At 45.1% G+C, this 13406-nt stretch overlaps 1 protein-coding gene across 1 annotated transcript; it reads left to right on the top strand.

Annotated features, from left to right (window-relative positions):
• The first annotated feature begins 12589 nt into the window (after positions 1-12589).
• LOC105914090 (cell number regulator 6-like) lies at positions 12590-13400 on the top strand. The gene is made up of 2 exons (XM_012844752.2): positions 12590-12859; positions 12922-13400. Exons 1-2 carry the CDS (start codon positions 12734-12736, stop codon positions 13066-13068), a joined length of 273 nt encoding a protein of 90 aa, XP_012700206.1. The 5' UTR covers positions 12590-12733; the 3' UTR covers positions 13069-13400.
• The last annotated feature ends 6 nt before the right edge of the window (positions 13401-13406 follow it).

The following is a 13406-nucleotide window of genomic DNA, read 5'->3' as shown; positions in this document are numbered from 1 at the left end:
TGTTATTTTTGAAATTAGGTTTATTTATAATATGTGCTGACTGGTTACTCTGGCAAAATGCAGGTGATTGAACAATGGTGGGCGGTACGAGGAAGATTGCTGCGCTTTACGAAAAATTAAAAGCTGCAGCTTCCGGGTCAGGTACACGGTCAGACGCATCGAGGGGTCGAGGAAGGCGTCGAGGGAGGGGTGGAGGCAGGGGTGACGCACCCGTGGAGGAAGCGGTGGGGGCACAGGTGTTGGCTAGAGGCAGGGGTCGGGGCAGGGGTCGAGGAAAGGGTAAAGGGGTAAGGGCCCCGTCGCCTGTGCCTTCGTCGTCGTCGGAGGAGGAGGAGGAGGAGGTACCCTCCGCGCACGCCTCTAGTGACGAGGCGAAGGTACAGGAGGAGCAGGAGCAGCAGAGGGAGGAGGGGGAGGAGGCAGGGGAGGAGGGAGGGGAGGAGCAGTCCAAGATTTGGTTGCGAGGTCCCTCGTCCCTCCCGAGGCGACCCATCCCTCTTCATTTACGCCCCCTGATTCAACCCGCTGGGGCAAAGTAAGTTTCTTCACATATTCTCTGTACTTTTGATATGTTCGAACTCACATATTAATCACTTGTGCAGGAGTTGGACTAAGCTCAGTGGGGGTGCCCACAACCGCAAGGTCAACGGCATCGTCGGTCTTTTGTGTAGGCTACACTTCCCCGGTCTAGTGGTCTTCGCCGGACAGGAGGAGCCGGCCTACACGTGGGACCACTACGTCGCTGCCGCCGACGTCGGTGATCGTGACCACAGGCAGTTTGCGAATAAGGCGGAGCGGGTGAAGGCCGAGCTGTGGGTAAGTCTTCGCAGCACTACATTGCTTAATACATTCTTGATATAATAATTGTATGCTTGCCGTCTATACGCAGGACTTTTATAGATGTCAGGAGGGCTTCGAGGCTAGGGCGGCCTCCGTGATTGAACAAGCCGCTAAGAAGCTTGTTAAGGACATGCACTACGAGGCGCGCGTTCAGGCCATCATCGACTTTTATGCTGAATACAAAAGGATGAGGATCAAAAAAGAAGAGGCCAGGACAATGAACCTGACCAAGGAAGAATTCATGGCGGTACGACCATAAAGACTATATTTACTATTTGAGAGATTAATTACGCTTAATTCCGTTATTTATATGTCATACACTTCATATAGGTGCCTCCGTGGTGGTGCCGATCCTTTACCCGGTGCTGGGAAAAAATGGTGGACGTGTGGTTGCAGCCTGGGTGGTTGGAGCACCACAATGCCTGCCGGGAGCGTCGTCTGCAGATGCCATATGCATCACACCATCAAGGCAGCCTGAGCCTTGATGAGTACAAGGAAAAATGGGTACGTGAATTCATTTCTGTTTTCTCATACATAATACTGCATATTTTGTAATCATTTTACATTTGTTCCGCAGAGTTCATCACATGATGGTCAGGAGTGCTCCCGGTTCAAGGCATGGGTTATGTCCAAAAAGGGCAAGGCCACGGCAGACATCGACTTCAACCCGGAGGACCCGCCCGAGGCGTACAGCCATCCCAGCATCCACAGCCGCGTCACCGAGTACACATCCATGGCGAGGGAGGTTCACGGGCCAGAGTTCGATCCGAGCTCTCAGGATATCGATGCTGAAATAGTGATGAGGGTAGGAGGAGGGAAGAAGCATGGCAGGTATTGGATTGGAGATAGCGTGATCGACACTGCCAGTACTCCCACTCTCTCCCAGATCCGAGCAAGGAGCACGGACTCGAGCCCCGCGATACGGCCACGCCCTACCGCTGCACAGCTACAGATGCAGGCTCTGGAGGTTAGTTGTGTTTCTTTAATTTTTCATTCATTTTGTACTAACCTTTTGATTGACAATAAGTGGTTGGGATGAAATATTGTAGGCCCAGGTGGAGGTAGAACGGAAGCGCCGAGAGGAACTAGAGGCGAGGATCGAGGCGGATCGGCAGCTTGAAAGGCAGAGGACGGAGCAGATGTTCCAATACATGCAGAGTGTGTTCCACAGTTTAGGTCAAACTCCACCACCTATGCCACCGAACCTCTTCCCGCCACCTCCACCACCTCCTGCAGCTACTCCTGTGAGTCAATCTCAACCTTACAATCAATCTAGACTTACTTCCACTAGAATTACTTGTTTAGACTATGAAATCTCTTTACCTACATTTGTGCAGAATCAATCGGCGGCGTCCAATGCAGAATCTTCTTGGGGGCAGTGGCCACCTGCACGTCCTCCTCATCCTTCTCAGTGAATTGTCATTTCTGTGTTTGTGATGCAAAACTTGTGAATTACTTATTTAGACGAGAACTTATGAATGCTATTTGTTTGCTTGTGAATCCTGTGGTGCAATTTATATGCTTGTGCTGCCATTAATATGCCTGTGTATCTGTGGTTGTTTTTTGAGAGGGGTCCTTTATACCTAACATTTCTATTTTGTAGCAGGAATTAGGACACTTTGCCGAGTGTTAACACTCGGCAAAGAGGCCATTTCTGGTAGTAGTAGACGCGTTTGCCGAGTGTATTCTCCAAACACTCGGCAAAGCGGGCATAAAAAATGGCGGAATTACTTGTTTGCCGAGTGCCATAGGTAGGCACTCGGCAAACACAGGCAATTTGCCAAGTGTTTTCTCCATTACACTCGGCAAAGGGGGCATACAAAATGGCGGGCCGGGCCATCTTTGCCGAGTGTTTTATTAAATACACTCGGCAAAGATGGAAACTTCGCCGAGTGTATTTAGGCCAACACACGGCAAACGGGGCGTAAAAAAAATGGCGGACCGGGCATGTTTGCCGAGTGTTTCCTTAAATACACTCGGCAAAGATTTCGACTTCGCCGAGTGTATTTAAGAAAAACACTCGGCAAAAATTTCTACTTCGCCGAGTGTCTGCCGTCAGACACTCGGCAAAGCTTCCGTCGCCGTGACAGCCCGTCAATGCCTTTGTACCGAGTGTCATATTGTGCCGAGTGTCGTGCGGCACTCGGCAAAGGCTTTGCCGAGTGCCCGATGGTTGACACTCGGCAAACAACCTGTTTGCCGAGAAAAACTTTGCCGAGTAAGGTTCGCCGAGTGTTACACTCGGCAAACACTTTGCCGAGTGTATTTGGCCCTTCGCCGAGTGCCTGGGGCACTCGGCAAAGTTACTGTATCCGGTAGTGTCTACACATTCCGAGCACATGGCCAACTTATCACAACATATGGTCGTTTGGTAAGGAGGATGGTGCGGAACCCAAGCACCTGGAGCTTTACTTCTATGATGATGATCCGTCTCTTAAGCACTGAAGGTTCAGCAAGTGCCGTAAGGAATGCACACAAAAACACAAGGTTATTATAGAGAGGTTGGTTGGCATTTTCATGGCAATCCTTACTCCAAATATCTTAGGAGTATGGGCTAGATTGAGCAGCTCGAGGACTATCATGTCGCGTTGAACCTAGACCAGAGAACATATAATGTGCCAACCACATCAGAGGTGGCTGCTGTTTGGATTGAGGGGAGCAAGCGTCTAGGGCAATTCCAGCATAGTGTTTTCTTGCAAGGGAAAGATAGGTCTATATGGCATCCGATCATATCATGTGTGCTACGACGCACTATCTTACCCACTATTTTTTCCCAGAGGTGAGCTCAGTGGCACAACTGCATTCCAAAAGTTGGTGTGACTATGGATGAAGTCAATGTGGCCTGTGCAATTCACAAGGCCCGTGCTGACGGTAACGGTGATGATGATCTAGGTAACGTGGTCTGTCTTATTGCTTAACTCGCTGTTAGCTATGCTATTAAATCATGAAACTAATTTGACCAATCAGTATGTGCAAGCTCTACCGGCAACAACTGTGTCTCCGTTCATGACTACTACTGCTACAAGTTCCAGATGCGGTCAGGGATATTTAACCTAATACTCTTTGGCAAATGTCTGCTCCAGCAGTTTGCTGTCAACACGTACATCAAGATAGAGACCTCACGCTTAGACTACATTCAAAACAACCAGGATACTTTAAGGGCTGACCTATACCAAGGCCTGGTTGACAGCTTGCACGCGGGCGAGGGTCGAGCTGATGATGTTGGAAAGCGTACCGTGTTGTCTATGTCATTCATCGGAGGCCCCCGTGATACGAGGCGTCAGTGCATGGACACAATGGCTCTGGTGTGAAACTTTTGTAAACTAGATATTTTCCTCACAATGACGTGTACTCCTAATTGGGATGAGATCAAGAATGAACTTTATCCCGGACAGACACCACGAGACTGTCCAGATCTTGTCACTCGAGTCTTCAGGGCAAAGCTCAAGGAGCTCAAAAGGAGGTTGATGGACAAAGACATACTTGGGAAGGTTCATGCCTATGTATATATTGTGGAATTCCGGAAGATGGGTTTGCCCTTTCTGCGGGACAACATCACAAGGCAAGGATTCGTACCCCATCTATCGATGATGCAATGATGGGCATAAGGAAAAAAATTCAAGGTCATTACCTAGACAATCAGTGGGTCATCCCTTACAATCCTTACCTGCTGTGAGAGAGGCTTGTGGGAGCATTAAATTAGTAAAATATCTATTCAAGTACAAATACAAGGGCCATGACCAGGCGTCTGTGGCTATGAGAGAGGCTGACAAAGCAGATGAGAAAGGGAATGTTGACGAGATCAAGCAGTATAGAGACGCCGGGTGGGTGACACCTCTAAAAGCATTGTGGAGGATATACGGTTTTGACTTGAGCAAGAACCATCCACCTGTACAGCAGCTGCAGCTTCATCTTCCCGACATGCACATGGTGATATTTCATAAAAGGGACAAGGTTGAACAAGTCGTGAAGTGTCCAGGGGCCGACGAGTCAATCCTGATAGCATACCTTGCTGCAAACAGGTTGCACGAGGAAGCTCGCGGAATCTTGTAACATGAATTTCTAGAGCATTTTACTTGGCAGTCTAATGGTAAATTTTGGAAACCAAGGTCAAATGTTACGTACCAGGTTGGCAGAATCATCTCGGCTCATCCGGCTGAGGGGGAACACTATTTTCTACGGGTTCTCCTAAACAATGTTGCTGGTCCTACTTCATATGAACACCTGAGGGCTGTTGATGGTGTGCTCCTACCTTCATTCTATGAAGCTACAGAGAGGAGGGGTCTGATCGAAGAAGACAATACACTCAACGAATGTTTGACTGAAGCTACTTTGTTTCATATGCCATCCTTGCTACGAAAGATATTTGCAACAATATTGGTATTCTGTGAGGTGAGTAATGTATTTGGGTTGTGGAGAAAACACCTTGATGCAATGTCGGAAGACTACCGGCGCAATAATCCATCCCTAGATCTGGTGCAACAGATGGTTTTGCTTGACATTAGAAACATGTTGCAGTCTATGGGAAAGTACATAAGGGCATTTCCTCTTCCAGATATTGATGACATGTATGATGATTTTAGCGGTATTCCTCGTGAGATATTTGAGGAAGCAAGCATCGAGCAAAATCCCGAAGATGCGGAACTATCAGATTCCCTAAACAATGAATAGAGGCCTGCCTATGATGAGATAATGTTCGTCGTCGACACCGACCAAGGTGACATTTCTTTGTGGATGGACCTGGTGGCACTGGAAAGACTTTTTTGTACAGGGTACTTGTCAGAACCTTAAGTAGTCAGAACAAGCTTGTTGTGGCTGTAGCTACATCTAGTGTCACAGCGTCTAGTGTCACAGCGTCTAGTGTCACAGCGTCCATAAGCCTGGTGGTAGAATGGCCCACTCGCGTTTCAAGATACCCCTTACTCTTCATGAGGGAGGTTGTTGTAGCTTCATGAAACAGAGTAGTACTACTAAGCTGCTACGGCAAGCGTCTCTCATAGTTTGGGATGAGGCATCTATGACAAAGAGGCAAGCTGTGCAAGCACTAGTCAACAGCCTACAGGATTGGCCAGTCAGAGCTACCGTTTGGTGGGAAGACAATTATCTTTGGTGGGGATTTCAGGCAGGTTCTCCTGTTGTATGGAAAGGATCATGCTTCTCTGTGTAGGTCATATCTTTGGGATTTCATGCGACACCTAAAGCTCGTGCGCAACATGAGGGTGCAGAGTGACCCGTGATTTGCGGATTATTTGTTGCGCATTGGTGGTGGAACGGAGGAGGTTAATGGAGATGGTGATGTACGTCTTCCAGATGAGATTTGTGTCCCGTATTGTGGCGATGCTAAGAAAGATATTGATAGATTGGTCAAATGCATCTTTTCGAGCCTTAATGCAAACATGACAAACAAAGATTACATCACCTCTAGAGCAATTTTGTCAACACGTAATGATTGGGTGGACACGATCAATATGAAAATGATTGGTACATTCCAGGGTGGGAGATGGAGTATCATAGTTTTGACTCCGCGGTAGATGATCCACACAATTACTATCCATTAGAGTTGCTTAACACTTTGACCCCCAACGGGTTACCTCCACATGTGTTAAAGCTCAAGATCGGCTGTCAAGTCATATTGCTTAGGAATATTGATCCTGCGAATGGCCTCTGCAATGGTACAAGGCTGTTAGTCAGAGGGTTCCAAAGAAATACCATCGACACAAATTGTGATAGGGCAGCATGTTGGGAAGCGAGTTTTCCTTCCTCGGATACCATTATGCCCCTCTGGCGACGAGATGTTCCCATTCCGATTTAAGAGGAAGCAGTTTTCTATTAGGCTCAGCTTTGCCATGACGGTCAACAAGTCACAAGGGCAAACTATCCTAAACGTAGGTGTGTACCTGCATGCACCTGTGTTCTCTCATGGTCAGCTTTATGGTGCAATGTCTAGAGCCACTACCAGAACGAACATCAAGATTCTTGCCCTCCTGGCTAATGTAGAGGCAGAGGAAGAAGAGGCTAAAAAGAAGGATAAGACAAATGCTAAATAGAAGGATAAGGGGAAAAATAATGAGTGATAAGGAAAGAAATAAGAAGAATATAAAGACACCGACAGTGGATGGTACATACACAAGGAATATTGTATATAAGAGGTTCTAACGCTATAAGCGAGGTAATAAAAGATTCCTGGTGCATATCTCACAATTTTATTTATTTTCAACTTTCCAAATATTATTCTATCAAATCTATGTTTCGTACTTTTGATTGATAATTCGAAATGTTTTCTTGGACTGCGCATGGAGATGTATTCACATGTAGATGAATGAGAAATCCTGAGTTTGCTTCATATGTTTTTTATGAAAACTCCTACATGACTGTGCGGTGTACTTAATTAAAAAATATCACAAGTGTACTAGTATATAATTTTTCAAAACCATGTGATTCTTTTGTAAGTATAGAACCATGTAATACTTGAAGATACTACTTGACTTCAAGCACAGTGTTGCTGAACTTTTCTAAAAACTATAAAGAATCAGAATATTTCTTATAACGTAAGATTAGAATTAAGTGCAGTTCCTCTTTTCTTCAGAAAATAACACTTCAGGTAATCAAAAAAATTAAATCTAAATCATATAGTTCTGAAGAGCTAATACTCAATAGACTTGAGCACAGTGCCGCTTGCCAGTCATGCTTAATATTAAATGGTTCATGTGTGAAGCAGATATTTTTCTTGATAAGTGAAGCGGATATTTGACTACATTATTTGAATTTTGAATTTCTAATAGACAGATTTAGATAGTTTTCTTGGTAGCTTTATCTAACTGTTTACATCCATCTGTTTGCAGATTTTTTTATGGATAGATGATGCCGACATTATATTGGAAAAATACATATGTCGTTCATGATTCTGTGTTTCCGTGGAAGATCTATTTTCTTGAGAAAACGGAAAGGCTATTAATTTGATTAGTTGTGTCCACATCAGTTTGTTGGTCGATGAATTAGATCCATATACCAAGTCATGTAAACTGTGAGCACATGATGTGTTTTGTTGTTGTAGCTTTACTACTGTAAATGTTGTGAGCACATGTTGTAGCATGTTGTACCTTGCTTTGTTTAATTCAGAAACTGTTTTTGGATTAAATATCTTTTTGATGTTCGTGATTATTTTCACACAAATATTATCTTAATGGTTGCTTCGTGTATTGCATATAAATATTTTGCTGCTCGTAGTAACGTCAATCCTAATAATAATTAAATAAATAGAAATGAACATATTCTACCAATCCTTAATAGCCCAGCAGAATATTTCAATATGATGAATTAGTTGATTCCACATCAGAAAATCCAGAAACACCAAGGCTATTTCGTGTTTCTGGATTTTCTGATATAAAATCAACTCATTCATCATATTAAAATATTTTGCAAGGCTACTTAAGATTGATAGCATCACTACTGGACGATCGACCTTTAGTACTAGTCAGAAACCCCCCTTTAGTACCGGACGCCCACCCGATACCTCTAGTTCGATACTAAATGCCTCGCCATTTAGTACCGGTCAAGTCAACCGGTACTAAAATGCGACATTTAGTACTGGTCGGTGAAACCAACCGGTACTAAACTGAGAGCCATGTCGTGCTGTTGCGCGTACATTTTAGTACTAGTTGGTTTTACTAACCTGTACTAAATATTATTCCTTTTCTTTTTCTTTTTGCCCTTTCATTTTCCTTTTATTTTATAATTCGTATTTGTATCCGATGGAGCATTTACTACTAATATTACATTAATATATTAAACCATTCAAATCCAAGTCAAGTATCAACCCATTTAAATCCAAGTCACTCAGAAAAGATTGTACAAGCAATGAAATTATACATCAATACGTAGGTTCTTAGAAAGAACAAGGGTTCAAATCCATAAAAATAGGGTAGAAAGTACATCCATGCAAGTTACATATTTCATAGTACTACTCGCTTAGCTTCCTTAGATATGGAATATAGTTAAGGTCTAGAATCGTCCAGCCTAGAACTTTATCAAAAAAAGTTAGAGCATGGATGAGTGCACTCTCCTTCGCTTCACATGGACGGTCACATACACTATTATAATCTTGAACAATGGAGAGGTTAACTGATTTGTCCTGTAGAAAGTGAGATGAGCCTGGAACTTCCTATCTCTGGTGAATATGGGGTTTCCACCCATGTAAGTCAAATCCAACACATCCAAGACTTGAGCCAGAATCGCACGAAAGCTCATTGCCACATTGTTAGTACCAAAGAGATCCTGAAAGATGATAATAACGTTATGAAAGTTAAAAGATGTAACATAACTAAAATTAAAAGAATGATAAAAGAATGTTTCATACCATGTCATGTTGATTAAGCCGACAAAGCCTCTCAGCAGTCACAATCACATTGCATTCTCTCTCCTCGAGCTGCTTTATTCAAAAATATGATAAGTCTAGCACAAAGTACCCATGATCTTTAAGCTACTATAGGCAGGCCTCCACGACAATCCTCTCAAAAGTTACCCTAGCTGGTGCTATTTGAGCCCATGCGGCAACTAAAACCATCGGGATGGCCTCTCCTGGTGACATCGAGGTGAAATCTATTTCTCGAACAGGTACTTGAAAAGAGATGTGTACTCTTTTAAAATGAGGTTCACCAACAACCTCGGCTTGCACTACAAGAGAAGTACCACCTAAATCATCGACAACATCTTTGAGCCATCTAAATGTGTTGATAAGCTACATTGTATGTAAGTAAATTTACAAATTATTCATTTGTAGTAAAAAATCAGTTATAAGAAGGAAAGAATATTACTATGTTGGGAACTGATCCTTTACTTCGGTCACCTTGTGGCAAGTCAATGACGCCATAAGGAAAGTGAATTCCTAGATGACGAGACAACGGCTCCTTGAACATGTAGTCTCTATGGCCGCCACCACCGTGGCAGCCACCTCCACGGCTGCCACCACCACGGCGAAAAGAACTTCCACATGGCATAGTTAGCCCAAACTATTTAAATTTAATTGAAATAAGATACATTATTCCACAAACATCAACTTCAATAGTAATTACTCTGTAAAACATCATAATTCACGAAATGTTAAGAATAAAAGATTGTCCAAAATAACTAATAGTAATCAAACATCAACTTTAATAGTAATTACGCAGTAAAACATCATAGAAATTTACAATTGTTTGTTTAGATCTCATGTACATTGTGATAACTAATCAAAACACAATTATTATCATATTACAATTGCATGGAATAAAAATGGAAAAAAGAAGAAAAACCAACCTCGGCGATAGGGAGAGGAGGAGGTGGCCTCGGCGGTGAGGAGGAGGCAGCGCATCAGGAGGAGGCGGCATCGGGGACGGGGGCGGGGAGGAGGCAGCGCGTTAGGAGGAGGCGGAGAGGAGGCGGCATTGGCAGCGGGGAGGAGGAGGCGGTGCGTCGGGGATGAGGCGCCGCGGGGACGGAGGGAAGGCAGGATTTCTAACTGGTACTAAAGTTACCAAAATTGTGGGAGCTGAAACTGTCCGGCTAGCAATTCCCTTTTCCACGCACACTGTTTTAATTCTAATAAATTGTTTCATGCATATATATATATTATTTTTCTATAATGCACCTGGGAGTATTTTGTATACTGAATGCACCCACCCTTGTTGTAAATGTTTTAGTCATGCTGTTGCAACTGACTCGATCCGAGTTGCAACCGGTTCGTGTTCAGTTGCAACTGGCACGGTTCGTGTTGCAACTAGTTCGCGTCCAGTTGCAACTAGTTCCATCCGAGCTGCAAATGGTTCGCGTTCAGTTACAACCGGCTCGGTTCGAGTTGCAACTGGTTCAGTCCAATTGTAATCATTTCCATCAAGTCGTAACTGGGTTGCAACTTGGCGGTAACTGATTGCAACTAGAAGCAACATGGTAGTAACTAGGTTTTAAATAGTTGCGACTAGTAGTAACTAGGCTAAAACTAAGGTGCGATTATGGGGGTGTTTGGGAGACAGGGACTAAACTTTAGTCCTGTCACATCAGATGTTCGGATGCTAATTATGAGGACTAAATATGAGCTAATTACAAAATTAATAGCAGAACCCCTAGGCTAAATCACGAGACAAATCTATTAAGCCTAATTAATCCATCATTAGCGAATGGTTACTGTAGCACCACATTATCAAATTATGGACTAATTAGGCTTAATAGATTCGTCTCGCGATTTAGCCTAGGGGTTGTGTAATTAGTTTTGTAATTAGTTTAGGTTTAATACTCCTAATTAGTGTCCAAACATTCGATGTGACAGGGGCTAAAATTTAGCCTCCTCCTCCCAAACACCCCCTATGTTATAGTTATGATTGCAATTGACACTGCAACATAGTTGCAATTACATATTTTTGAAAAAACACTTTAAAATATATCCTTCATGGATCTCATTTGGTTCGGTACATTTTTTCCATCAACATGCTTTCAAACGGAAATGAAATCGGACCTACGGTTTAGAAGATATCATATTTTTTAATTCAAATCAAGCAAAGATTCCCTCCGCATGCAAGCTTCTGGTGGGTGGATTTGTGGGATGACGTGGTTTCACATGATTAGTTGACTTCACTGTTTCTTTGCACACGGGACTGCAATTGAAGCTCGGATAGGATCTGTGCATCCGTAATACCAAATGTACCTAGGTGTGTGTATATATACACACTAGCAGAAATGTCCGTGCGTTGCTAGGGATCCTTACTTGCACTCACATTATTATTCGTTTGTTCCTAATATGTTGGCTTGTTGGTCTGTTGTCCCTAGTAGTCCTCTCTTTAAAGGTATACTAGTAAAAGACATTTGTGGGTCGTTTGATACAATCTGTTTATTACGTGGGATCACATATGAAAATATTAAAAATCCACCGCTTAACCTCCACTCTATCCATTCATTTGATTTGCCCCGTACTCATCGTCGTCCAACCAGTCGCTGCCTTTTTGTCCACCGGCGCCACCCGCATCTTGCCCCATCCTCGCCGTCGCCCAGGCGTTGCGCATCTCGATGTCGCCCAAGCAAGCGCTCGTCCTCCTTGTGCCTAGCCTCATTCCCGCTTTGAGCGCTAGGCCACGGCGCCTCTGACCACCATGAGCAGGAGTGCATCCTCCTCTTCTTCTCATTTCCATCCCTCTCCCTTCTATAATCCACTCCAAATCGTTTCAATCAAGTGCAAAATCGAGCCCCCAATTGCTAGATGCCCCTCCCTAGGCCATGCCCTTACTAGCACATGGCTCTACTTGGTTGAGTGCAAGAAGACACCCGGCTCCTTGTTTCCTTTACCCTTCCTCCTCTCTCCTTCACCCCTTAGGTCCAGGTGGCTGGTAGGACGTGCAGCCCGAGGGAGCAGCTGCGCGCCAGGACGAGCGGCAGTAGTGCGTGGGAGGGTTGGCCACACGAGTGACGGAGCGGTGGCACACGTCCCGCGCAGCCGCCAAGCGCACTGTATGGGCGGGACAAAAGAACAGGAGCAAAGGCTGGACCTCGGGCCAATTGCAGTAAAGTTTGAGGACCTTTTGCAAAATCGTAAAGAACTGTTCCAACAACTGCGAGTTGATTAAAAAAAGTTGCGGAACTTTCTTGCAAAACAATCACGACCGTCGGAAAAATCGATCGCACGACCGAATAATAGAGTGTGCCGTGAGTTCCTAAAAAATAAACGCATTCATCCAAATATAATAATGTTAATGCGAAGCGCCATGCATGTTTCTTCTTTCTACACAAATGATTTTGTGGCCAACAGCCCACAGGCCGGGTCGATCCAAACTCCTCCAAATCTCATTCCCATCTGACGATCTCCGACTGACTTCATATTCTCCTCGTCGTCGTCGCCGCGTCGATCTCAGATAGTCAGGCGGTGGCGTCCATGGCGGAGGACGCCACCAGCAGCCACCCGTCTCGCTACGTCAAGCTCACCAAGGACCAGGACGCCCCCACCGAGGACATCCGCCCCGCCCCCGGCGAGCTCAACCAGGCGGTCCACGTCCCGCAGGTCCGTCCCTTCAACATCTCTTCTCCCTCCAATCTGAATCTGATCCCCTCTCCCTCCACCAGCTCGTAGGCCGGAGGTGCAGCGAGTGCGCCCAGGTCCTGCCCGAGAGCTACGATCCGGCCCGCCGACGAGCCCTGGACTACCGGAATCTTCGGATCTCTTCTCCCTCCAATCAGAATCTGATCCCCTCTCCCTCCACCAGCTCGTAGGCCGGAGGTGCAGCGAGTGCGCCCAGGTCCTGCCCGAGAGCTACGATCCGGCCCGCCGACGAGCCCTGGACTACCGGAATCTTCGGATGCACCGATGACCCCGAAACCTATATATATATAGAGAGAGTATAAGAGAGGATTATACTATACAATAGCCTGGGTACGGAATAATCTATTCCGTACCCGTGCCGATTGGTGCGGTCAGGCTCAGCCGGTTTCCGCTTCACGCCGGTCCCGGTTTATTTTCGCGAAAGTGGGTTTTCCGATTTTTTTACCAGCTCCTCCGAACGTGGGTCAACATCCTCCCGTTCCCGTTCCTCCTAGCAGGAACCGCCCCA

The sequence above is a fragment of the Setaria italica genome, chromosome III (genome assembly GCF_000263155.2).
Source record: "Setaria italica strain Yugu1 chromosome III, Setaria_italica_v2.0, whole genome shotgun sequence".
Classification (NCBI taxonomy): Eukaryota; Viridiplantae; Streptophyta; class Magnoliopsida; order Poales; family Poaceae; genus Setaria; species Setaria italica.
This window is presented reverse-complemented; position numbering and strand designations above follow the sequence as displayed.

Coding starts and splice junctions, on each gene's coding strand:
- LOC105914090 (XM_012844752.2), top strand. CDS start 12,734: ATGGCGGAGGACGCCACCAGCAGCCACCCGTCTCGCTACGTCAAGCTC. Junction 12,860..12,921: donor AGGCGGTCCACGTCCCGCAG/GTCCGTCCCTTC, acceptor TCCCTCCACCAG/CTCGTAGGCCGGAGGTGCAG.